Here is a 22,345-nt window from a genome sequence, read left to right on the forward strand (position 1 = left end):
CCAGCTACTCGGGAGGCTGAGGCAGGAGAATGGCGTAAACCCGGGAGGCGGAGCTTGCAGTGAGCTGAGATCCGGCCACTGCACTCCAGTCCCGGCGACAGAGCGAGACTCCGCCTCAAAAAAAAAAAAAAAAAAAAAAAGAAGTGCCGTCAGGGCCAGGCGTGGTGGCTCAAGCCTGTAATCCCAGCACTTTGGGAGGCCGAGGCGGGCAGACCATGAGGTCAGGAGATCGAGACCATCCTGGCTAACATGGTGAAACCCCGTCTCTACTAAAAATACAAATAATCAGCCGGGCATGGTGGTGGGCGCCTGTAATCCCAGCTACTGGCTGGGAGAATAGCCTGAACCCGGGAGGCGGAGCTTGCAGTGAGCCGAGATGGCGCCACTGCACTCCAGCCTGGGCGACAGAGCAAGACTCCGTTTTGAAAAAAAAAGAAACTGAGGCCGGGCGCGGTGGCTCAAGCCTGTAATCCCAGCACTTTGGGAGGCCAAGACGGGCGGATCACGAGGTCAGGAGATCGAGACCATCCTGGCTAACACGGTGAAACCCCGTCTCTACTAAAAATACAAAAAACTAGCCGGGCGAGGTGGCGGGCGCCTGTAGTCCCAGCTACTCGGGAGGCTGAGGCAGGAGAATGGCGTAAACCTGGGAGGCGGAGCTTGCAGTGAGCTGAGATCCGGCCACTGCACTCCAGTCCGGGCGACAGAGCGAGACTCCGCCTCAAAAAAAAAAAAAAAAGAAAAAAAAGAAACTTGTAGTTGCATTAGAGATGATGAAAAACAGTCTCCCATCTTCTGTGGGATTTCCTCCACCCCATCCTGTTAGGATAGAAGCTTCATGGGATGGGGCCAGGCCCGCTTTTCTCCGGGCCCAGCACAGGAGCACGGGGAGGAAGCATTTTGAAGATATTTTTGATTGACGGGGCCGTCTCCCTGGCACTGCTTTTCTTTTTTAAAAATCTTTTGAGGGCTTAACTGCATGTAGGGAATGGCTTTATTTTTTTCTTTTATTATTTTTATGATGATTTTTTTCAGAAACAGTCTCACTGTGCCACCCAGGCTGGAGTGCAGTGGTGCAATCATAGTTCACTGTAACCTTGAACTCCTGGGCTCAAGTGATCTTCCTGCCTCAGCCTCCCAAAGTGTTGGGATTACAAGCATGAGCCACCACATCCAGCCAACTGCTTAATTTTCAAGAAGCCTATTTCAGAGGACAGATATATATATGTTAGAAAATTTTAAACTTTTGCTGGGCACGGTGGCTCACGCCTGTAATCCCACCACTTTGGGAGGCTGAGGTGGGCGGATCATGAGGTCAGGAGTTCGAGACTAGCCTGGCCAATATGGTGAAACCCTGTCTCTACTAAAAATACAAAAATTAGCTGGATGTGGTGGCATGCACCTGTAATCCCAGTTACTCAGGAGGCTGAGGCAGGAGCATCGCTTGAACCTGAGAGCCAGAGGTTGCAATGAGTGGAGATCGCACCACTGCACTCCAGCCTGGGCGACAGAGCAAGACTCTATCATTCATTCATTCATAAATAAATAAAATTTTATTTATTTTTTTAAGTTAAAGCCAAACCTAACTGCCCCAAAACTCACTCAGTTTTACCTTTGCAGGAACAGTGGATGCTTATCAGCTTCTTTGATTCAGAACTTTATGAATTTTGTTGTTTTAGAGAAATGGGGTCTTGCTACATTGCCCAGGCTGGTCTCAACCTCATGGGCTCAAGTTATCCTCCTGCCTCAGCCTCCCAAATAGCTAGGATTGCAGGTGTGAGCCCAGCTCTAGAACTTTATGTTTAAATGTCATTTAAAAAGTCTAAATCTGACCAGCCATAGGAACTTGGCTGAAGTGAATTGTGATATGTTCACACAGCACAAAACGGTGTAGCTACAGACAAAGCCACAGAAATGTATCTGTGGAAAGATGTTTCGTTGTTTTTGGGTTTTTTGGGGGTGGGACAGGGTCTCACTCTGCTGCCCAGGGGTGCAGTCGTGACTCACGGCAGCCTGAACTTTCTGTGCTCAAGCGATCCTCCCACCTCAGCCTCCCGAGGAGCTGGACTATAGGCGCTCGCCACCAAGCCTGGTTATTTTATTTATTTTTTTTTTTGAGTAAAGACAGGATCCAGGCTGGTCTTGTATTTTTATTTTAGTAGAGACTATGTTGCCCAAGCTGGTCTTGAACTTCTGGGCTCAAGTGATCCTCCTGCCTTGGCCTCCCAAAGTGCTGGGATTACAGGCGTGAAGCACCGTGCTTCATGTCAGGCTCTGTGCAAGGGGCCAGGAGCACAGCCATGCACGATGGATGTGGCTGCTGAGCCTGTGATCTCAGATCCCGGGAGAGACTCACACGTCAGTGCACAGCGTCCTCCCATCTCGAGTCTTCTCTGGGCCTGCCTTGTCTGAGGATTAACTACCTTCTTTGTCTGTGTTTTTAGGGTATTTCTCAAGCTGCCAGATACGTTTACCGACGACTCATCAACGACGGGATTTTGAGCCAAGCCTTCAGCGTTGCTCCCGTGAGATCTTAGTTAACTTTCTTTCCTTGTCCTCTCTGGAGCTGTTGTTTTCACCCTTCACCTCATTCTGCTGTCTGTCTTCTAGGAGTACCGGCTGGTCATCGTAGGCCACAGCCTCGGGGGTGGGGCGGCCGCCCTGCTGGCCACCATGCTCAGAGCCGCCTACCCGCAGGTCAGGTGCTACGCCTTCTCCCCGCCTCGGGGGCTGTGGAGGTGAGCCTTTGTTTTCCTGCTCTAATAGCTTGCTACTTACATGTCATGTGGTCAAGACTCTTTTTTTTTTTTTTTTTTTCTTTTTTCCTGAGACGGAGTCTCGCTCTCAGTGGCATGATCCACCTCCCAGGTTCAAGCCGTTCTTCTGCCTCAGCCTCCCGAGTAGCTGGGACTACCGGTGCACGCCACCATGCTGGCTAATTTTTGTATTTTTAGTAGAGATGGGGTTTCACCATGTTGGTCAGGCTGGTCTCTAACCCCTGACCTCGTGTTCCACCGCCTTGGCCTCTCAAAGTGCTGGGATTGCAGGTGTGAGCCACTGCGCCCGGCCAAGACTCATCTTTTATTCGTCACCTAATTACAATTTTTCACCCACAAGAGAGATATGTGGTTTTTGTTTTGTTTTGTTTTTTGAGACTGAGTCTCGCCGTCTCCCAGGCTGGAGTCAGTGGCACGAGCCTGGCTCACTGCAAGCTCCACCTCCCGAGTTCAAGTGAGTCTCCTGCCTCAGCCTTCTGAGTAGCTGGGATTACACTTGCTTGCCATGACACCCGGCTAATTTCTGTATTTTCAGTAGTGGCGGGGTTTCGCCATGTTGGCCAGGCTGGTCTCGAACCCCTGACCTCAAGTGATCCGCCTGCCTCGGCCTCCCAAAGTGCAGGGATTACAGGCGTAAGCCACTGCACCCAGCTGAGGTTTGTTTTGAAGCACTGTTTCACAGAAGAAGGTCTGCGTAGCCTTTCTTAGACCTGTCTGACCATACCTTTAATTTCCTAAATGATTTCATTTTGAGAGTCTTTTTTCAAACAGAGTTTATTTTTTAGAGCAGTTTTAGGTTGACAGCGAAACTGAGCAGAAGGTTGTAGGAACTTCTCCTACCCTCTCTCCCCATAAGCATGCACAGCCTCCCCCATTCTCACAGCCCTGGCAGAGGGCGGCTGCTGACATCCATGCGCCTGGTGGGTCATCCAGAGCCCAGTGTGCTGAGCAGTCCTTCTCAGGGGGCATATGCTGTGGGCGGTAACACATGCACAGTGGACATGTTTAAAGACATTTTTATGAGTTTGAAAAGTACTCTTTTTTATTTTATTTTATTTATTTTTTTGAGGCGGAGTCTTGCTCTGTCGCCCAGGCTGGAGTGCAGTGGCCGGATCTCAGCTCACCGCAAGCTCCGCTTCCCGGGTTTACGCCATTCTCCTGCCTCAGCCTCCCGAGTAGCTGGGACTACAGGCGCCCGACACCTTGCCTGGCTAGTTTTTTGTATTTTTTTAGTAGAGACGGGGTTTCACCGTGTTAGCCAGGATGGTCTCAATCTCCTGACCTCGTGATCCGCCTGTCTCGGCCTCCCAAAGTGCTGGGATTACAGGCTTGAGTCACTGCGCCAGGCCTTTTATTTTATTTTTATTTTTTGAGATGGAGTCTTGCTCTGTTGCCCAGGCTGGAGTGCAGTGGTGCAATCTCGGCTCACTGCAATCTCCGCCTCCCAGGTTCATGTCATTCTCCTGCCTCAGCCCCCCGAGTAGCTGGGACTACAGGCGCCCACCACCATGCCCGGCTAATTTTTTGTATTTTTTAGTAGAGACAGGGTTTCACCGTGTTAGCCAGGATGATCTCGATCTCCTGACCTTGTGATCCACCCACCTCAGCCTCCCAAAGTGGTGGGATTACAGGTGTGAGCCACCACACCAGGCTGAAAAAGTACATTTTTTTGCTGATTCAGCATACTGACTGTTCTGTGTAACCTTTTACCGTGATTATAAAGGAAAATTATACCACTTTATTTCATTGAAATGAAATAAAGGCCAGGCGTGGTGGCTCATGCCTGTAATACCGGCCCTTTGGGATGATTAAAAAGTAAGTACGTAAAGAACAAAAAGAGCTTTTCTTTGCGTGTGTGGTTTCTTTGACGTATAGTTCACACAGGAAAAAACGGGAGAATGTATAAATGCTTAAATCTTTCCCTCGATAGAGCAGTGTTCAGAATAATGAATTGTTACCTAGCAGTCTACAGAGGCAGACAATAATTTTTTTAAAACTTAAACTTCAGTCGTCTGTTTTCTTGGTGTCTTTTTTTTTTTTTTTTTATTGACACAGTGTCTGTCTCGCTCTGTCTCCCAGGCTGGAGTGCAGGGGCACAGTCCTGGCTCACTGTAGCCTCTGCCTCCTGTGCTTAGATGATCTTCAGGCCTCAGCCTCCCAAGTAGCTGGGACCACAGGCGTACACCACCACGTCCAGCTAATTTTTGTAAGGAACAGGGTCTTGCTATGTTGTCCAAGCTAGTTTTGAGCTCCGGGGCTCAAGTGATCCTCCTGCCTCAGCCTCCCACAGTGCTGGGATTAAAGGTATTGCGCCGCTGTGCCTGGTCTCATTTTCTTGCTTTCTGGTACAACAAAGTATTCTCAAGTTTTGGGCTTGAAATGAGCAATTTTTTTTTTCCCCTGTTGTCCATATCTGGAATCAACCATTTCTCCAAGGAATATTGGTTCCTTTTAGTGGGAAATGGTATTTCTGAACTGAAATCTGGGCACTGGTGGTTCTCATGACCACAGGGCTGGTCATAATTCCCAGGCCTTTTTATTGGAAAGAGGTAGGAAAGGCTTTTATTACACCAAAGAGAAAATGTAATCATAGTGTGTAGTGATACTTAAAGATCAGGAGGCTGGGCACGGTGGCTCACACCTGTAATCCCAGCACTTTGGGAGGCTGAGGCAGGAGGATCACCTGAGCCCAGGAGATCAAGACTAGCCTGGGCAACATAGAAAGACCCCGTTCCTTACAAAAATTAGCTGGACGTGGTGACACGTGCCTGTGGTCCCAGCTATTCAGGAGGCTGAGGCAGTAGGATTGCCTGAACCCAGGATGAAGAGGTTGCAGTGAGCCAAGATTGCGGCACTGTACTCCAGCCTGGGTTACAGAGCAAGACTCTGTCTCAAAAAAAAAAAAAAAAAAAAAAAAACCGATCAGGGTTTTTACCTGTACCAAATGGTTGTACATTGTTTTCACTGAAACTCTGTCTTTTCTTCTTCTTATCTGAAAAATTTGGTTTCTGTCAACAGTAACCCATTTATTACATGTCCCTCACAATATATGTATATGTAGAGATACACAGATTGCCCTTTCAGAATAGTAATACCAGCATGACATCTAACAGTAGGATGACGGGGGTTTGCCATGTCTGTGCAGTTTGCTTTCTTGCAAAGATGTATTCCTGGTAGAGATGAACAGCCAAATTACTGTGGTTTTTTAAGTCACTTGAAATAATTCTTCTGTTTGGTTAATACACTATTAGGTTCATTTGTTTCATTTAGCTTGTTATTTTAGGGATTGCTTTTGTTGTTATTTTGTGTCATTTTGTTTTCTAATGATGTAAAATAAAACATTAACAGGTTCTAAAGACAACTCAACAAAGCAGGATGCATTCAGAGAAATCTCATTTCCATCCTTGTTCCCTCAAAAATGTCCTTTCTGGCCAGGTACAGTGGCTCACGCCTGTAATCCCAGCACTTTGGGAGACCAAAGCAGGTGGATCACAAGGTTGGGAGATCGAGACCATCTTGGCTAACGTGGTGAAACCTCGCCTCTACTAAAAATACAAAAACTTAACTGGGCATGGTGGCGGGCACCTGTAGTCCCAGCTACTCGAGAGGCTGAGGCAGGACAGCATGAACCGGGGAGGTGGAGGGTGCAGTGAGCTGAGATCGTACCACTGATTCCAGCCTGGGGGAAAGGGGGACAGAGAGTGGGAGTCCTCAAAAAAAAAAAAAAAGAAGTCCTTTCTGTCACCCCAGAGGTCCAAGTGTGTGGTGATTTTGACTGGCGTTTCCGTTATGTCCATGGCTGGAGGGAAGCGTGTCTGTGTTCCTCTCCTGTTGGTGAAAGGCTGCACTTTCTCCCTGCTCTTCTGCCTCTAGTGGTGGCTGTTCACTTTCACCACGTCCTGAGATGACCCCGCAGCGGCACACACAGCCTCCTTCTTCTCCCAGCTGTGCGGGACGCACTATTGTGTGACTCATTGTGAGCTGAAGGCAGCTCTGGGGATGGGTATCTGCAGGCTCCCAGCCTCTGCCAGTGCAGGTTCTGCCGCAGTCAATCGCCTGTTGCCTCTGCCCCTTCATTTTGGCCAGTGCATCTTTGATGGAGTCTTCCAAGTGCGGTTTCTGGGTCAAAGGACAGATCCATGCGCCTGGTCCACCTTGGTGTCCCATTTGCGGTTTTAGCCGCGGGGCATCTCTGTTGAACGTATATTGTGGCTTTAGTAGGGTCTGGCCAGTCAGTCACCGTAACTGAAGTTTCCCCTCCCCTCCCTTTAGAGAAGAGAACATAGCTGAGGTCTGGGAAACTAACCTCTCAGTGTCACTGATTTCTTTTGTGGAAGCCCTTGTGGGCAGTGTCGTTGTAAAGCTAATGTCCTCTCCCTGTTTGGAATTTCAGCAAAGCTCTGCATGAATATTCTCAGAGCTTCATCGTGTCGCTCGTCCTGGGGAAGGATGTGATTCCCAGGTAAGCCCGCCTGGTGCTGCGCCTGGGGCTGGGGGGTAGGGAGTGCTGGGTCCCAGCCTCAGTGTGCCTCTTTGCTAAACAGGCTCAGTGTGACCAACTTGGAAGATCTGAAGAGAAGAATCTTGCGAGTGGTTGCACACTGCAATAAACCCAAGGTAAGTGGGTGCCTTGTTGAGAGGGTCTGCAGGACACAGGGCCTGTCCCTAAGATCCTGTGGAGAGCCGGGAGGAATTGCACCCTCAGTGCAGGACACTCTATGCTGTTTCTAGAAGCGCTCCTTCCACACTCTGGTCAGATTCTGGTCTAGGACTCTGTGATGTCTAAGAAAGCAAATGGGCCGGGCGCGGTGGCTCACGCCTGTAATCCCAGCACTTTGGGAGGCCGAGGCGGGTGGATCACGAGGTCAGGAGATTGAGACCATCCTGGCTAACACGGTGAAACCCCGTCTCTACTAAAAATACAAAAACTTAGCTGGGCGTGATGGCGAGCGCCTGTAATCCCAGCTACTGGGCGGCTGAGGCAGGAGAATGGCGTGAACCCAGGAGGCGGAGCTTGCAGTGAGCCCAGATTGCACCACTGCACTCCTCTGGGCAACAGGGTGAGACTCCATCTCAAAAAAAAAAAAAAAACAAATGGCTACGGCAAGTGCGGGAAATGTCACAGGGAGGAAATAGGATCTGGGCTGGGCCCACTCGCGCATGCCTGGAATCCCAGCACCTTGGGAGGCCAAGGCAGGAGGATCCCTTGAGGCCAACCTGGGCAACACAAGACCCTGTCTCTATTCTAAAAAAAAAAAAAAAAGAAAGAAAAAGAAAATACCCTGGAGGAACTATCCGTTTGATTTTGCTTTCTAACAAACTTCTTAGTCCTGTCTTGTGACTTAACAGTATGTTAATGCCTTTTGGCTTTTTGTCTGAAAGCTTAGGAAGTGAGGCTGCCAAATAGAGCTTAAGAGGTACAGGCACATTTATCTATACTGTGGATATCATGCAGTTATTAAAATGGTGATATGTGTCCATGTCAAGGGTTTTTTAACATAGTGGTAGAAATTTTTGTCTGCCAGCCAGGTGCGGTGGCTCACACCTGTAATCTCAGCACTTTGGGAAGCTAAGGCGGGCGGATCCTGAGTCAGGAGTTTGAGACTAGCCTGGCTGACATGGCAAAACCCCATCTCTACTAAAAATACAAAAATGAGCTATGGGTGGTGGTGGGTGCCTGTAATCCCAGCTACTTGGGAAGCTGAGGCAGAAGAGTCGCTTGAACCTGGGAGGCGGAGGTTGCATGAGCCAAGATTGGACCACTGCACTCCAGCCTGTAGGATACAGTGAGGCGCTCTCTCCAAAAAAAAAGAAAAGAAACTTCGGTCTGCCGATAGAGATAGATATCCATTGAAAAGTAAAAAGAAAAAGAAAAAGAAAAAATTAAAAATTATTAAGAGAGAAGACTTGCGGCAGAGGGTAGGGACGAGATACAGATATATGCATTTTGACAAAAATTTGAAAATACATATGCCACGTGTGGTTTTAGTGTGGGTAGAGATGATTTTTATTTGTTTAACCCCTTTGTTTTCTGACCTTTCTTATGGTGTGTTCAGAAAGAAGAAACACAAATTTTTCTCCTTATAAATTACCTCCCCCAGTTTTTTCTTTTTTGAGACAGGGTCTCGCTCTGTCACCCAGGCTGGAGTGCAGCGGCGCCATCTCGGCTCACCGCAGCCTCTCAAGTTCAAGTGATCCTCCCACCTCAGCCTCCTGAGTAGTTGGGACTACAAGCACGCGCCACTACACCTGGCTAATTTTTGTATTTTTTGCAGAGACGGGGTCTCACCATGTCGCCCAGGCTGGTCGCAAACTTCTGGGCTGAAGCAATCCACTTGCCTTGGCCTCCCAAAGTGCTGGGATTACAGGTGTGAGCCACTGCTGTGTCCATCCTAAAATTTTTAGAAATTAGTATCTAGGGCCGGGCGCGGTGGCTCAAGCCTGTAATCCCAGCACTTTGGGAGGCCGAGACGGGAGGATCACGAGGTCAGGAGGATCACGAGGTCAGGAGATTGAGACCATCCTGGCTAACACGGTGAAACCCCATCTCTACTAAAAAATACAAAAAACGCCGGGCGCAGTGGCTCAAGCCTGTAATCCCAGCACTTTGGGAGGCCGAGACGGGCGGATCACGAGGTCAGGAGATCGAGACCATCCTGGCTAACACGGTGAAACCCCGTCTCTACTAAAAAATACAAAAACATCTAGCCGGGCGAGGTGGCGGGCGCCTGTAGTCCCAGCTACTCCGGAGGCTGAGGCAGGAGAATGGTGTAAACCCGGGAGGCGGAGCTTGCAGTGAGCTGAGATCCGGCCACTGCACTCCAGCCCAGGCGACAGAGCAAGACTTGGTCTCAAAAAAAAAAAAAAAAAAAAAAAATATATATATATATATATATATACAAAAAACTAGCCGGGCGAGGTGGCGGGCGCCTATAGTCCCAGCTACTCGGGAGACTGAGGCAGGAGAATGGCGTAAACCCGGGAGGCAGAGCTTGCAGTGAGCTGAGATCCGGCCACTGCACTCCAGCCTGGGGGACAGAGCGAGACTCCGTCTCAAAAAAAAAAAGTATCTAGGCTGGGCCCGGTGGCTCATGCCTATAATCCCAGCACTTTGGGAGGCTAAGGCGGGCAGATCACCTGAGGTCGGGAGTTCCAGACCAGCCTGACCAAAATGGAGAAACCCCGTCTCTACTAAAAATACAAAAAATTAGCCGGGCGTGATGGCAGGAGCCTTTAATGCCAGCTACTCATTCGGGAGGCTGAGGTAGGAGAATCGCTTGAACCCAGGAGGCAGAGATTGTGGTGCCAAGATCACGCCATTGCACTCCAGCCCGTAGAAATTAGTATCTAATGCCTTTCAGGAAAGGGTAAAACTGATTTGCAGAATTGCCTGAAAATAATTAAGGGAAATATCCCTCACAGGCTGTATGGCTTGGTTTTTAAATATTACTCCGCGTGCGATGGTTTTACTGCCCAAGAGAGAGCCCACACTCATGATCTGTGACTAGGCACGGACGCTGGTCCTGAGCCGAGGCGGCTGCCACCCAGCACAGCTTGCCGTGCGTCTTTGGTGGACTCTTCCAAGCGCGGTTTCTGGCTCAACGGGCAGATCCATGTGTCTGGTCCGCCTTGGTGTTTCGGGAGGTCTCGGGTGACAGAGGGTGAGTGACAGCATTCTACTGCTTGGATCTCGCCCTCAGTACAAGATCTTGCTGCACGGTTTGTGGTATGAACTGTTCGGAGGGAATCCCAACTTTCCCACGGAGCTGGACGGGGGCGACCAGGAAGTGCTGACACAGCCTCTTCTGGGGGAGCAGAGCCTACTGACGCGCTGGTCCCCGGCCTACAGCTTCTCCAGCGACTCCCCACTGGACTCTTCTCCCAAGTACCCGCCGCTCTACCCTCCCGGCAGGATCATCCACCTGCAGGAGGAGGGCGCCTCGGGGCGGTGAGTGCGGCGTGGTGGGCAGGCAGGAGGAGCGTGGGGGTCAGCCCTGGGGCCGCTTGGCGGCTGATGTCTCTCCTTTTCTGCTTCAGGTTTGGCTGCTGCTCTGCTGCTCAGTATAGCGCCAAGTGGTCACACGAAGCGGAATTCAGCAAAATACTCATAGGTCCGAAGATGCTGACAGACCACATGCCAGACATCCTGATGCGGGCCTTGGACAGCCTGGTTTCCGACAGGGCGGCCTGCGTCTCCTGTCCGGCACAGGGGGTCTCCGGGGTGGAAGTGGCCTGACCAGGGCTACGGGAAACTGTCCCGGGAATGATGGACTCGCGCTTTTGTCCTTAAACTGACCTACCATCCGAGGAATTCCCATGACGCCAAAACAGCGGACGTCCATCAGCGGAAATCGGATGGGAACAGCGTTCCATGGTCTCAATGACTGAACAGTTTATGGGAAGTCATTGTGGCCACTGTAGCAGAAGCAGCGAGCACGCTCAGGTGATGGGACTCCTGAGACCCAGCGACCGTGGAGACAGCCTCTGTGGGGTCTCCCCACAGACTGTGGGGAAGCCCTGGCCCGCGGATGGATCCCTTGGCTGCTCCAGAAGTGCTGGAATCCAGGGCCCACCCAGAAGACCGTGAACAGATCCGTAGCCTCCTACCCCCAAGCCAGCCTTTTCATCCAACTCGGTTTACAGGCGTGGTTTGTTTTTCAAACTGGGCTTCCTGGCTGTGCAAATGGAACTGTTGTGAGGGTGCGGGCTGGGGTTTTCTCCTGGGTGTCACCAAGGGCAGCCCTGAGCTCTGGTTGGGGATGAAAATGAAACCCAGTCGGGGAAGTGAGTGGAGCCCCCGGCCCCGCCCCTCCGAGCCACAGCTCCCCAGCGCCTGTTCCCACCGCCCAGTTGTTTCATTGTGTCCGCATCCAGAGTTGCTGATAGAATTCTTGCTACTCTTCTGGCTCTGGGGTCAGCCAGTGGATTCAGGAGTTAAAACAATAAAGCACGCGTCACGATAGTGCCTGTGTGTACAGTCGCGTGCTCTCTTACTGGGGATTTCCAGGTAGCGCTAATACACTGGGTGGCTGTAGAGGTTCTTTTTGAACCTCAGGTTCTGGCTTCAGATGGAAGACTGCAGGAACATTGACTTCACCCCTCCCACTGGAAGCCCAACAGAATGACAGGAGGGAGACTTCTCCAAAAAGCACAGACCCACAGGATGGGAGAAGACACTCCAACAGTCAGATGACGCGCAGTACAGAACCTTAGGCAGGAAGGAAAGACATGAACTGACCCCAGCTTACAAGACCCTGGGCAGCTGTGAAGTGGGGGTGAGGCAGACAAGACCAGCTAAAGAGCAGGTTTGCTCGAAAGCGGGAAGAAACCTGGCCCGTCGTTTGCTCTGAGGTGGAAGGTGGGGACTGGACACAAGCACAGCTGAGGGAAGGAGACTCTGCCCCTCCTGGCTCCCCAAGTCTTCCAGAAGATTCTCCCAGGAAATCTGACCTCAGAAGACACCTCCGTGGGGCCTCTGCTGTCACAGCCATGCCACCCTAGCTTTGTAAAGCCTGCAAAGGGTCCTTTAAAAACTTCCGGCCAGGTACGGTAGCACACGCCTGTAATCCCAGCACTGTGGGGAGGACACAGTGGGCGGATCACCTGAGGTCAGGAGTTCGAGACCAGCCTGGTCAACCTGGTGAAACCCTGTCTCTGCTGCAAATACAAAAATTAGCCAGGAGTGGTGGTGCGCGCCTATAGCCCCAGCTATTCAGGAGACTGAGGCAGGAGAATCACTTGAACCTGGGAGGCGGAGGTTGCAGTGAGCTGAGATCATGCCACTGCACTCCAGCCTGGGCAACAGAGCAAGACTCCACCTCAAAAAAGTAAGTAAGTAAATAAATAGCCAGGCATGGTGGCAGGTACCTATAATCCCAGCTACTCAGGAGGTGAAGCAGGAGAACTGCTTGACCCCAGGAGGCAGAGACTGCAGTTAGCCGAGATCGTGCCATGTGCCACTGCATTCCAGCTTGGGAGACAGAGCAAGACTGTCTCAAAAAAAAAAAAAAAAAAAAAGGCTACAGCAGCGTCCAACTGCTACAAGCTTGTTTCTAAACCCAGTTCCTGCACTCACCTAGTGTCAGAAAGGTACAAGATGGACTTGCTACATGGTGTGACCCTCCTAGGGAACTGTTTCCAACTTCAGCCTTTAAGCATAAGCCAAGGACTCCTGACACTAGAACAAGAGACCAAAAGAAACAGATGATGTAGGCAGAAGCTCCTGATGACCCATGCCATGGGACCATGCCATGGGACTGAGAGAAAGCGCTGTGACTCAGAACTGACCCTGGAGGCTCACAGTGGAGAGAGCGGAAAAGAGCTCCTGAAGATGAAAAGCATCAGAGACAAAATCAAAACCTCAAAGATGATAACAAACCGGGAAAGGAAAAAGGTTACGAAGCCACTCCAGGTCTGACATCTGAGTTTGAAAGTCACGAATTTCCAAGATGGAAAGAGGCCACCAAGTGCACAGCACGGTGGATAAAATAAACCCTAGGATGTGGAAGAGAAAAGGACCATCTCACAAGATGTAAGAAAAAAATACATCCCAACAGAAGTGTCTAAGAACGATCATGGAAGAACTGCCTTCAAAAGTCTGAAGGGGCCAGGCACAGTGGCTCAGGCCTGTAATCATTCCATTTTGGGAGGCCAAAGTGGGAGGATTCCTTGAGCTCAAGACAAGTGTGGGCAACACAGCAAGACCCTGTCTCTACAGGAAAAAAAAAAAAAATGAGATGGAGTCTCACTTTGTCGCCCAGGCTGGAGTGCAGTGGTGCAGTCTCGGCTCACTGCAACTTCGTCTCCCAGGTTCAAGCAATTCTTCTGCCTCAGGCTCCCAAGTAGCTGGGATTACAGGCGTGCACCACCACACCTGGCTAATTTTTGTATTTTTAGTAGAGACAGGGTCTCACCATGTTGGCCAGGCTGCTCTCGAACCCCTGACCTCAAATGATCTGCCCACCTTGGCCTCCCAAAGTGCTGGGATTACAGGCGTGAGTCACTGTGCCCCGCCAAGAATAAATTTTTTTAACCAAAGGGAGGCTGGGTGCAGTGGGCCAAAGCCTGTAATCCCAGCTACTTGAGAGCCTGCAGTGGGAGGATCACTTGAGCCCAGGAGTTTGAGTCTAAGCCTGGTCAACATAGCAAGAGCCTGTCTCAAAAGAAAAAATCTGCAACCTGAGCAACATAGTCAGATCCCATCTCTACAAAACAAAATTAGCTGGGCATGGTGGTGCACACCTGTAGTTCCTGCTACTCGGGACACTGAGCAGGCCTGCTTGAGCCCAGGTCATTGAGGCCACAATAAGCTGAGATGATGCTACTGCACTCCAGCCTGGGTAACAAAGTGAGAGCCTGTCTCAGTAAAACTTAAAAGGGATGTTAACACCAACCTAGAATTTTAGGCCCAGCCAGAAGTACTGTAAAACAGTTGTCAAGATGTAGGGGCTCAAAAATAAGAGTGATGCCTTACTTAACAACAGGGATACATTCTGAGAAACACATGAGTGATTTCATTGTTAACATCAGCCTACTACACACCTAGGTTGAAGGTGGGGCCTAGGCGTTCACTGCTCCCAGGCTACTCACCTGCATAGCCCGTTACTATACTGAATGCAGTTGGCAGTTTTAGCAGTAGTATTTGCGTATCTGTACACAGAAAAGTTACAGTAAAAATAAGGTAGTCTCACACACTATCATGTATGCAATACACTGTTGACTACAATGTCATTACATGGTGCATGATTGTGTGTACTTCCAGCACACTCTCAAGGAGCTCTTGGAGAAACCATTCAGGATGAAGTAAATCAAAAAAGAGAATCTAGGTGCAGGAAATGAAGACCAGCACCTAAGAGAGGTGCAGGTCATATGACTTCAGGAAAATGGATATTGGCAAAATAACAACACATCTGAACATCTTGAGAGGTTTAGACAATGGATGAAAAGTTCACAGCTGAGGCCGGGCACAGTGGCTCATACCTGTAATCCCAGCACTTTGGGAGGCTGAGGTGGAATGGTGGCTTCAGGCCAGGAGTTCAAGACCAGCCTAGGCAACATAGGGAAACCCCAATCTACTAAAAAATTTAAAAATTAGCTGGGCATGGTTGCCCACACCTGTGGTCCCAGCTACTCAGGAGGCTAGGGCACGAGGATCACTTGAGCCCAGGAGCTGTGATGGCACCACTGCACTCCAACCTGGGTGACAGAGCAAGACCCTGCCCCCCCCAAAAAAGTAGCTCACAATTGAATTCAGTACATAGGAAAGTAAGCAAAGTACTAATTATCCCAAAGAAAACCAGAAGTTGTGCAGGAAACGCAGTTTTGTTGCTACATGGCATGGCCGGTGAGTAGTTTATGTAGTAGTGACTGTGCAGGACTAAACTGACTCCACCAAAACCATCACATTGAGAGGATGAGAAAGGTTTTGGGTGGAGAGGGTTGCAACCGGGAAAGCAAGCCTCGCATCTTCCATGGTGGGAATGTTGATGAGAATGGTTTCACTGGCACAAAAAGCCTAATTTAGACACGGGCAGGTAAAATACCAAAAATCAGGTAAGCAAACAAAGTATTACTTTTGGAAAGGGTACGAAGGGGGAAGACCGTTTTTCTTTAAAAACCACTAAAACTTTTACTTTTAAAAACTGCATATTGCCAGGTATGGTGGCTCACACCTGGAGTCCCAGCACTTTGGGAGGTCGAGGCTGGCGGATTGCTTGAGCTCAGGAGTTCGAGACCAGCCTGGCCAACATGGCAAAACTCTACAAAAAATACAAAAAAATTAGCTGGGTGTGGTGGTGCACACCTGTGGTCCCAGCTACTCCAGAGGCTGAAGTGGGAGGATGGCTTGAGCGCAGGAGGCACAGGTTGCAGCAAGCCAAGATCACGCCACTGCACTCCAGTCTGTGAGACGGAGCCAGACCCTGTCTTAAAAAACAAAAACTGCATTATTTAATCTGTTAAAAAAAAAAAAAAATACTCGGCTGGGGGTGGTGGCTCAGGCCTATAATCCCAGCACTCTGGGAGGCCGAAGTGGACAAGCCTGGCCACGGTGAAACCCTGTCTCTACTAAAAAAAAAATACAAAAAATTAGCTGGGCGTGGTGGCACATGCCTGTAATCCCAGCTACTCAGGAGGCTGAGGCAGGAGAACCGCTTGAACCCGAGAGGCAGAAGTTGCAGTGAGCCGAGATCACACCACTGCACTCTAGCCTGGGCACCAAGAGCGAAGCTCCATCTCAAAAACAAAAAACAAAACAAAACAAAAAAAAATATCTTCAAAGCAATAAAAAGGAATTTTAATAAAACGAATTCTAACATGAACCTTTGTATAGTACAAGTTCAGGCTCTTGTGTGGTTTGTTTTTTTTTTGTTTTTTTTTTTTTTGGTAGAGAGGTGTCTCTCTCGTCCAGGCTGGTCTAGAATTCCTGGGCTCAAGCACTCCTCCTGCCTCAACCTCCCAAAGCGCTGGGCTTACAGGCGTAAGCCACCCAGCCAGCCTCTGGAAAGGACCTTAAGGGTGTGTGGTTCACCAACCTCTACTCTTCCAGGGCCAGTCTAGGGTCCCAACGTCTGCATCTTCAGCCCCAAGCTCTGGGCCAGGATGTGCACAGTCCCCGACGCGCGCGTTTCTCCACCAGAGCTTCGCTGCTGTTCGACAGGTCCAAACGTGAACATCACCTCCACTCCTGCCATATTGTTTGGGCTCACCCAGTTCTCCCCTGGAGGTGGCACTCCCTCTGTCCCTCCTGTGTGGAGACACGCATTGAAAATGACTGGCTCCAACAACCCGGGACTTTAAAGAGAGGCAAACAAACGCACACCAGGAACTTGTTCATCAAGTCTCAAAAACACCAGTATTACCAGTTGTATGATTCAAGGATTTATTAAGTCATACATGCAAAACATAATGCTAACTGCATTAGCAAAAGATCAATGTAAAAACACTCCACAATTCTGCAACTGTCAATTTAAAAAATCTGTTGTCGTGGCTGAAAGGTTCTGCGTTGTATTCTTGCCGGTGAGTTAAGTTGTACAGAACATTGTCAGCACTAGCACAGTTTACAGAACCTCACAGACCCAAAGGAACATCATTAGGCAAAGCGACTACAGGAGGTGTGTGTCCGCGTGGGCGAGGTAAAGAGGGTCAGTATTGGTCAAGTGACAGTGTCGGTAATCTGGCAAGACAGTGATGTTAAGAAGGTTCATAGTTTAAGAATTATCTAAAATATTTTAAAAACTATAAAGCTGCAACACATGATTTTTACACCTAGTTACTAGAAAACTAAGGAAAGCACTTATTAGCTCTGAATAAAGTAACATGGAAAGCACTTTTACTCATCTACAAAAAAACCTTCTAATGCATTATCAGAAAGATTTTATAATACAAGGAGGCATATTGCTCAGTAAGAAGGGGTCCTATAAGAAAAGCACTTACTAAGTTAGCGACTAAGGGAACGACCAGTTTAAAGATGAATTAAATGCCCAATTTGGGGAGGGATGGCAGGTGTAAGAGAAAGGAAAAGCTTAAGAAAACATTTCCTGATAATACCAACCTTTCTTTCATCATCTGCATTTGACAGAAATTAACCTTTTAGAGATGTTACCCGTGACACTTTTGTTCCTTGTACCATGTAGTGTAAATCTCCACTTCGTATTTTGTCAAAATACTGTCTTTGTCCTTTGATCACACACACCCCACCCGGCACACCCACAGCTAAACAGAATTCTTCATTAGAGGAAACACGAGTTCTGTTCAAAATCTCCGCAAAAGCTGGTCAGAAAACTCACTATGAAATCAGAAAGACTGATCCAAAGAGCTGAGCTGTTACACTCACTCCATTACAGTACAATGTTATGTCGTGAACATGGGCCGCTAAATCACTGGTGAGTTCAATGGCAACGCGCCATTTGGGAGGCTGTTCTGCTTTACACATATGAGAACTACTGAGCAAGTGTCTGCATCTCCTAATTGCAGAAGCTACAGTCTTCTCAAAGACGAAGGTCCTTACACAGTTTAGTGCTTGGTGTTCTTAGCACAACAATGCAGTGTAGTTCAGAAGGTATTTTGGCAACTCTTAATCTGAGCAAGAATGGGGGGGCTTCTGAAAAATAAGGCTTTAAGAAGGTTTGTCATTTTAGGGCTAAATTTTAATAGAATGTGCGTCTGAACTCTTACATTTAGAACAAACAAAAACCTTAAAATTACTGATTGGTTCAAAATGGTTTTATGGAAAAATTAATCTGTAACAAAAAGTTGGCATTGAGTGCGAAGGCTCCACCGTTTTTTTTTTTTTTTTTTTGAGCAAAGCGTACAAAGGTTCCAAGGGACAGGACCAAGAACGAGGGGCTCAGACGTTTACAACAGCAGGCATTTTCTCTTCCTCTTCTTCACGGGAGGTGGGCAGAGGACTGCTCGGATCGCTTCGTCAAACACTGTCTTGAGGCCTCGCTGTGTGAGCGCCGAGCACTCCAGGTATTTCACAGCACCTACAGGAAACACGACCACACGGCAGTGTACACTCGAACCCACTCTCTTCTGATCACAACACCGGCGGGAGGCAGCTCCGGGGGCCCGGGCACCTTCTGCCGGCTCCCAGCCCTGCTTCCACCTTCCATCGCTGACAATAAGACCCAGAGGGCGATGCCAGCTGGTTCCCCAAGACTACAACCAGGCCCTGAGTGGGAGACACACACCCTCCTTTCCCAGACTGGACTCCAGTCTCTGTCACTACAATAAAAGAGGTACAAGGCAGAGGAAAAACGCAGGATTCCATACCAATCTCCTTAGCCATGGCTAGACCCTGCGGATAGGTGATGGGAGTCAGCTTCTTCTCCTTCAGTTTCTCAATCGTGTCTTTATCATCCCTAAGATCAAGTTTAGTTCCCACTAGGATGATGGGAGTGTTGGGACAGTGGTGCCGCACCTCAGGATACCACTAGATGTGAAGAAGGAACAGAGGTTGTGACGTGCTCCTTTACAGACGCCCTTCACCTAAATCACACCCAGCCGGCGGCACTTGTGCCAGACACCTAACCTCAGGCACAGCCTCCTCACTGAGCCTTCATGTGGTTCCCACCTTCAATCCGAGCCTTGAGCCATGAGGAACATCTCAGGTGTTCCATTAGCAAGCTAGCACTCCGGATCATGGCCGGACAGAACCACAACCAGAGAGAATGGACTCTACAACCACCGGGGAAGAGGTGGAAGGGAAGAGAGTTCATCCCAAAGCAAATAAACCACTTTGTTTTTGGTAAAACCAGTTCTTAGGGTCATCTGAGAAAATTCATCATCTGTTCAGAAATGAGAATAAACTACCTAGCCCAAGGTCTCAGGTCTGCCGCCATTATCCCCACTGAAAATGTCCCTACTAAAGGGCCTGTCTCGTCATTTTCACTATGAAGTTTGTGAAAGAGACTGGAGTAGAAAGAAATGGTGGTTATTTTTATTAGACCAATTCTGAGTGCCTCATTATTTTAATGAGGTCCAGGAAACTTCTGAACCAGAACCTGAAGCTTTAAAAATCCACATATTAGGCTGGGCACAGTGGCTCACATCTGAAATCCCAGCACTTTGGGAGTTTGAGGTGGGTGGGTCACTTGAGGCCAGCGGTTCGAGACCAGTCTGGCAAACATGGTGAAACCCCGTCTCTACTAAAAGTACAAAAAGTAGCCAGGTGTGGTGGCGGGCGCCTGTAATCCCAGCTACTCAGGAGGCTGAGATAGGAGAATCGCTTGAACCGGGAGGTGGAGGTTGCAGTGAGCCAAGATCGTGCCACTGCACTCCAGCCTGGGTGACAGTGCAAGACTCCGTCTCAGAAATAAATAAATAAAAATAAACTGCTGATGGCTCAGGCGCAGTGGCTCACACCCATAATCCCAGCACTTTGGGAGGCTGAAGTGGAAGGATCACTTCAGTCCAGGAGTTTGAGACCAGCCAGGGTGTACAAAACCAGCTCTACAAAAAATTTTTAAAGATTAGCCAGGCACGGTGGCGCATATTTACGGTCCCAGCAACACGTGAAGGGAGGCAGGAGAACTGCAGGAGAACTGTTTAAGCCCAGGAGCTCAAGGCTACAGTGAGCTCTGATGTCACCACCACACTCCAGCCTGGACAACAGGGTGAGACCCCTGTCTCAAAAGAATAAAAAACCCAGTCATGTACTTAAGTAGCAAATTACTAAAACCAATTTAAATAACTGAAAATTCCTAGGCTAAGTGATATTTTAAAGTATTTATTTCTGAGACTGTCATTCTATAACTCACATACTTTAAATCCCCACCTACCTTTGCACGGACATTTTCAAATGATGCAGGACTCACAAGGGAAAAGCAAATTAAGAACACATCCTACAAAAAGGAAACACAGGGAAACATTTAGACAACGACCTTAGAACAAAGCCTGCACTTTGGTTTCTGGATGTTGCTGGGAAGGACTGGTCGGACGCAGAGCGTGTCTTACTAGGTACCAGTGGCTTGGTCAGACGCTTCCTGATCCACCCTTTCAGTATGTCAGAGGGCTCCCAAACCAAACCCAGCAGGTCAAGCCCCCAGTTACTTATGAAAATGGGGAGCGTGAAGGCAGAATGATGCCGGAAGCTCTTCAAGGATCGTGAGGATCAGACCAGACCCCCAGGAGGCTCCCTTTCCACCTATCTATCTGAACAGAAAAAATCAAGTATGAAGGTATGATTCCAATATTTCTGTAAAATCTGGTTTAGAGTACAAACATTTTTCGATGGTCACTGGTTCCAATTAAACTGCTTCTTCAGGAGCTGCCTGTCCCAGCTCCCAGCACCAAGTGGGGGCTCCAATATTTGCTACTTGAGCCCTTCCCTCCGCAAGGAAGGAGGACTTAATGTGTAAGTGGCACCTTCACAGCTGACGACCACCCTCACGCTGCCCTCGAGTCAGCACAGCCAGGGCCTCAGGAGAACTCGCTCCCGGGGCAGCTGTGGCTGAAGCAGAGGCGCGGAGGGTGGGTGCAGAGGACACAGTGGAGGGTGCTTCGGGGAACATGCCAGACATCTGCATGCTTCCTCCATTCTGTATTTTGTGTCAAACCAAATTCAAATGTTTACCTGTATTTAAAAATGCCCAAGAATTTCTAAAATGCTAGATTTCTAAAATATTCTCCTAGAAAAAGGCTATTATGCTACTTTATGAAATGCACACAATTCCCAAGATACACTTTCAACCCTCCAGCTGATACCTTGTACCTGAAAGGGAAAGAAACATCCCACACAACAGCTTTTTATAACTGGCATTTGAAGAATGCTGGCGCATGCACAAGCTCGTCCAAGAATCACCGCGGCACCCAGCACACCATCTCAAGCACGGTGGGGTTAGCTCAGCAGCACCACACAGCCGCGCCCAGACAGCCCCACCACACGGGACACCGAAGCGGAGAAAGAAGGCCCCGGCAACAAGGTTAGTCCTGCTCCGGCTCGGCTCACAGCCAGGTGGGCTTCCAAGAGGAGTCTCCGTATCTGCATCTCCAACCAGCCAGGAGAGGGGCCCTCTCACTCTCCCCTCCTTTCACTCGGGAGAGGAAGATGGCAGTTCACAAACTGCTTTAATTCAAGCCGGTGGGTAAACTATCACACTCTAATCAAGTTTATTTCATCAAGCAAAACCCCAACCTTGAGTGAATTAAATATAAAACACTCAAGGAGCTTGAGGCTTCATAAAAAAAATCCTAAGAAAACGAAGTGAAATGAGAGAACAGAGAAAGCTTGAAACTGAAGTGGACTGAAAGTTTTACATACGGCAATCGGCTTGTCTTTGCCCCGGGAGGTTATATCCTTACCGTACGTTTCTCCAACCTAGTAATGCATGAGAACTTGGTTTGAGTTTAGTACAGACTGAGGAAAATAAAAATCAACATAACCTCTTATCGATTCTTTATTAGAATTTTGTCTTAACCCTCCAGAGGGATCCAAAAGCATATAGTTATCTAACATCTTCGATGACAAATGCCACTGAAACACTCCACACTACCTGGTCAAAAGCGGGCGTAAGAAGTTCAACAATGATGAAGACAGAGGTCAGGCAGATCCTGATGGGGCCAACAACGTGCTCCTCCTCCCATGGCAGCACCCACCAGAATCTACAACAGCCCGCACAGCCGGAGATGTTCTGCACTCTCCCTTACCGTGAAGGCAGGCGGGAGCCACGGGCACTTTCCAGTGCTCCGAGTTCTCAGACACAGCCTAGCTGAAGCCACAGCACACAAGAAAGGTACCCAGCCGTAAATGATGCCTACCAGACAACGGGCTCTCCCAGAACATAGCCAGGCCTCAGGGCTGACAGTTTTAATGCTGCCAGAACATTCCAAGTCTCCTATACAGAAATGTTCCTATCTTCCACCTAGTTCTGGGAGCCTGGTTTGAATGTACAGACTTGCATTATCAAAATCAACACTGTTGCTGACACCAAGGCCCCCAGTTCTGCAGGTCTGGGGGAAGCCACCCCTTAAGCACAAGCTTTTTTTTTTTTTTTGAGATGGCGTCTTGCTCTGTTGCCCAGGCTGGAGTGCAGTGGTGCGATCTCAACTCACTGCAATCTCTGCCT

General features: G+C 49.0%; 2 protein-coding genes and 1 long non-coding RNA gene across 6 annotated transcripts in view; 2 read left to right on the forward strand and 1 right to left on the reverse strand.

The window, feature by feature from the left end:
- Window positions 1-11,742, forward strand: part of DAGLB (diacylglycerol lipase beta) — a 42,461-nt gene extending 30,719 nt beyond the window's left edge. For all 3 annotated transcript variants that reach the window (XM_033194874.1, XM_033194875.1, XM_033194876.1), the window contains 6 exons: window positions 2,445-2,525; window positions 2,611-2,738; window positions 7,171-7,239; window positions 7,322-7,394; window positions 10,478-10,725; window positions 10,815-11,742. In XM_033194874.1, coding sequence (XP_033050765.1) covers window positions 2,445-2,525; window positions 2,611-2,738; window positions 7,171-7,239; window positions 7,322-7,394; window positions 10,478-10,725; window positions 10,815-11,013 — 798 coding nt within the window. In that variant the 3' untranslated portion in view covers window positions 11,014-11,742. The remainder of the gene's footprint in view (window positions 1-2,444; window positions 2,526-2,610; window positions 2,739-7,170; window positions 7,240-7,321; window positions 7,395-10,477; window positions 10,726-10,814) is intronic.
- Window positions 11,743-12,689: 947 nt separating this feature from the next.
- LOC117073675 lies at window positions 12,690-18,109 on the forward strand. Its single transcript, XR_004433314.1, has 2 exons — window positions 12,690-13,405; window positions 16,324-18,109. It is a non-coding gene; the product is annotated as an uncharacterized LOC117073675 (long non-coding RNA).
- RAC1 (Rac family small GTPase 1) overlaps window positions 16,643-22,345 on the reverse strand; it is a 34,417-nt gene continuing 28,714 nt past the window's right edge. The window contains exons 4-7 of one of the 2 annotated variants that reach the window (XM_033194877.1): window positions 21,541-21,597; window positions 20,060-20,122; window positions 18,552-18,711; window positions 16,643-18,262 (exon numbers count right to left, since the gene is read on the reverse strand). In XM_033194877.1, the coding sequence (XP_033050768.1) occupies window positions 18,132-18,262; window positions 18,552-18,711; window positions 20,060-20,122; window positions 21,541-21,597 (411 nt within the window). In that variant the 3' untranslated portion in view covers window positions 16,643-18,131. The remainder of the gene's footprint in view (window positions 18,263-18,551; window positions 18,712-20,059; window positions 20,123-21,540; window positions 21,598-22,345) is intronic. The other variant, XM_033194878.1, reaches the window with a different exon arrangement.

Source organism: Trachypithecus francoisi, unplaced genomic scaffold (genome assembly GCF_009764315.1).
Source record: "Trachypithecus francoisi isolate TF-2019V2 unplaced genomic scaffold, Tfra_2.0 Lachesis_group4, whole genome shotgun sequence".
NCBI lineage: Eukaryota > Metazoa > Chordata > Mammalia > Primates > Cercopithecidae > Trachypithecus > Trachypithecus francoisi.